Source organism: Alexandromys fortis, unplaced genomic scaffold, assembly GCF_014885135.2.
Source record: "Alexandromys fortis isolate MF-2015 unplaced genomic scaffold, M_Fortis_MF-2015_v1.1 scaffold_2467, whole genome shotgun sequence".
NCBI classification, from domain to species: Eukaryota; Metazoa; Chordata; class Mammalia; order Rodentia; family Cricetidae; genus Alexandromys; species Alexandromys fortis.
In genome coordinates this window covers 1,800-3,968 of record NW_026070360.1, presented here as the reverse complement: position 1 = coordinate 3,968, position 2,169 = coordinate 1,800, and the positions used below count along the sequence as shown (strand labels likewise).

At 37.9% G+C, this 2,169-nt stretch overlaps 1 protein-coding gene across 1 annotated transcript in view; it reads right to left on the bottom strand.

The window, feature by feature from the left end:
• Positions 1–48: 48 nt before the first annotated feature.
• Positions 49–2,169, bottom strand: part of LOC126496298 (rap guanine nucleotide exchange factor 6-like) — a gene marked incomplete at both ends in the record, with an annotated part of 3,504 nt that continues 1,383 nt past the window's right edge. The window contains 2 exons of the mRNA XM_050133829.1: positions 49–201; positions 776–934. Coding sequence (XP_049989786.1) covers positions 49–201; positions 776–934 — 312 coding nt within the window. The remainder of the gene's footprint in view (positions 202–775; positions 935–2,169) is intronic.

Below are 2,169 nucleotides of genomic sequence, written 5' to 3'. Positions count from 1 at the left end.
GAAAAACCAAGCAAGCAAGCAAGCAAGCAAGCAAGCAAAAATACCCACCTTGATTACAATGTGTCCTTTCCTGGTTCCACTCCGGTCTAGTTCTCGGTGCTCATGTACCATGACAATTTCTCCCTCTTCCTCAACTTTATGGGTATTTTTTTCCACATGGTTTAAAATTCTCCAATAATCCTGTTGGGCTATACAGACAAACTGTCCAAGAACAACATGTGGACAGTTAATGAACCTATAGTACATGAACACATCACTATGCACCAAGGCAGAGCACAAAGGTAAGAAATCAAACGGCATCAGTTCTTTTCTCACTCAATTTGTTTAACCCTAAACAAAAACCAAGACAAACAATTCACACACACACCAGACCAAAGTGGAATCGTCTGAATTCTGCTGTAAAAGGAGAAGTGAAATCCACTTCTCTTAAGACATTATGCAAAGAAAACATGAAGCAGGAATAAGTCAGAAACAAACAACTCACAAGTTCCTATTTCCTTCCTTCTTTGAAAACAGAAAAGAGCCTGAACTGGATAATAAGACTGCATGCTCAAACAAACAAACATTTATTTGGAACATTCTCTTAAAACTTTGTAGTTTGCTCAATTCAACAAAATTTGAGACAAATATAAAATCTAATTTCTATTGTCAACTTATAGACTACTGACTATCCTAATTTCCAACTAAAGCTGTTCTATTTCCAGGAAGAAAAAGAAAAGTAGCTTAGACATTTTCAGGCAAAGAATAAGAAAACACTGAGCAGAGGTCAGCTTACCTGACAATCATCGACTTTGGTCCTGACAACTCCATGCATGTACTGCTTATCTAGAGTGGGAACAATTCCAAAACTGTTCCCCATGAAGAGATTTTCTACTCTCCCATCTGGATGACTAATTTCTACAGTGCCATTTAAAATGACATACCATGAGTCAAGCTACAAAGGAAAATAAAGGTGTTAGAACCTTTAAAAAATAGTTATAACTTTAAATAACAATATAGCAGAATACACACACCATTTAAAAAGAAAAAAGGACACCTAGCTTTATTATTCAATAATTAGTCAAGAACACCCCGTGATTTGTCTATAGGAAGCTGCACTGTTGTTGTTGCTGGTTTTTTTTTTTTTTTTTTTTTGGAAACAAAGTCCCCTGGCTGTTCTGGAACTTGTTATATAGATCCTTGAACACACAAAGATCTTTCAGTCTGCCTCTCTTGTACAGGAACTAAGGGTGCACCTTGCCCAACCAGACAATACATTTTTGCTGCTGGAACTGTAGAGTTGAAGAACATAAAAGCATATAGAAAAGAAAAACTGTTTAAAATTCTATTGTCTACACAGCTTTTACCATTTGTGCATATATAAGTAATTTTAAGCTGTTGAAATATAAATGTAAGTAGACATGTCTGTGCATGTGGAGATCAGGTCACCCTCACGTGCTGTCCATCCTGGTTTATTTTTGCTTGTGTATGTGTGGGTGCAGGTACACATATGTGTTAGCATATAGGAACAGACTCATTTGGAGGCCAGAAGACAACCCGGCAGTCTTTCTGCAGATACCATCTACACCTAATTCTTTTAGAAAGGGTCTCTTTGACCTGGAGCTTCTCAAGCAGGTTTGGCTGGTTGGCCAATGAGCCCAAGGGATCAAGTCCTCAGTGCTATCTTATCTTTAAAAACAAAAATAAACTATACTCATCTGTCTCCTCCAACTTCCTGAGGATGTATATCCTACATATTAGATGTAGGAACAAAATATATAAATAAAGCTGGAGAAGAATTGTGAGCAACTTAAAAAAAAAAGTGTGTGAGGTCAGTGGGACATTACTTGTCTAGCATGTTGGGTTGAATCCTCAGCACCACGAACAATGCCTGAAAATGCTCTAATCGTTTATCCTATGGTTATGTATTCATTTGGTTAGCTATTGTTTGTTCTTAAACTGTATTTTGGCATACTCAGTTCTTTCTATTACAAATATGTAAGGAGGGGGCTGGAGAGATGGCTCAGAGGTTAAGAGCACTGGCTGCTCTTCCAGAGGTCCTGAGTTCAATTCCCAGCAACCACATGGTGGCTCACAACCATCTGTACTGAGATCTGGCGCCCTCCTCTGGCGTGCGGGCATACATCGAGGCAGAATGTTGTATACATAATAAATAATAAATCTTTTAAA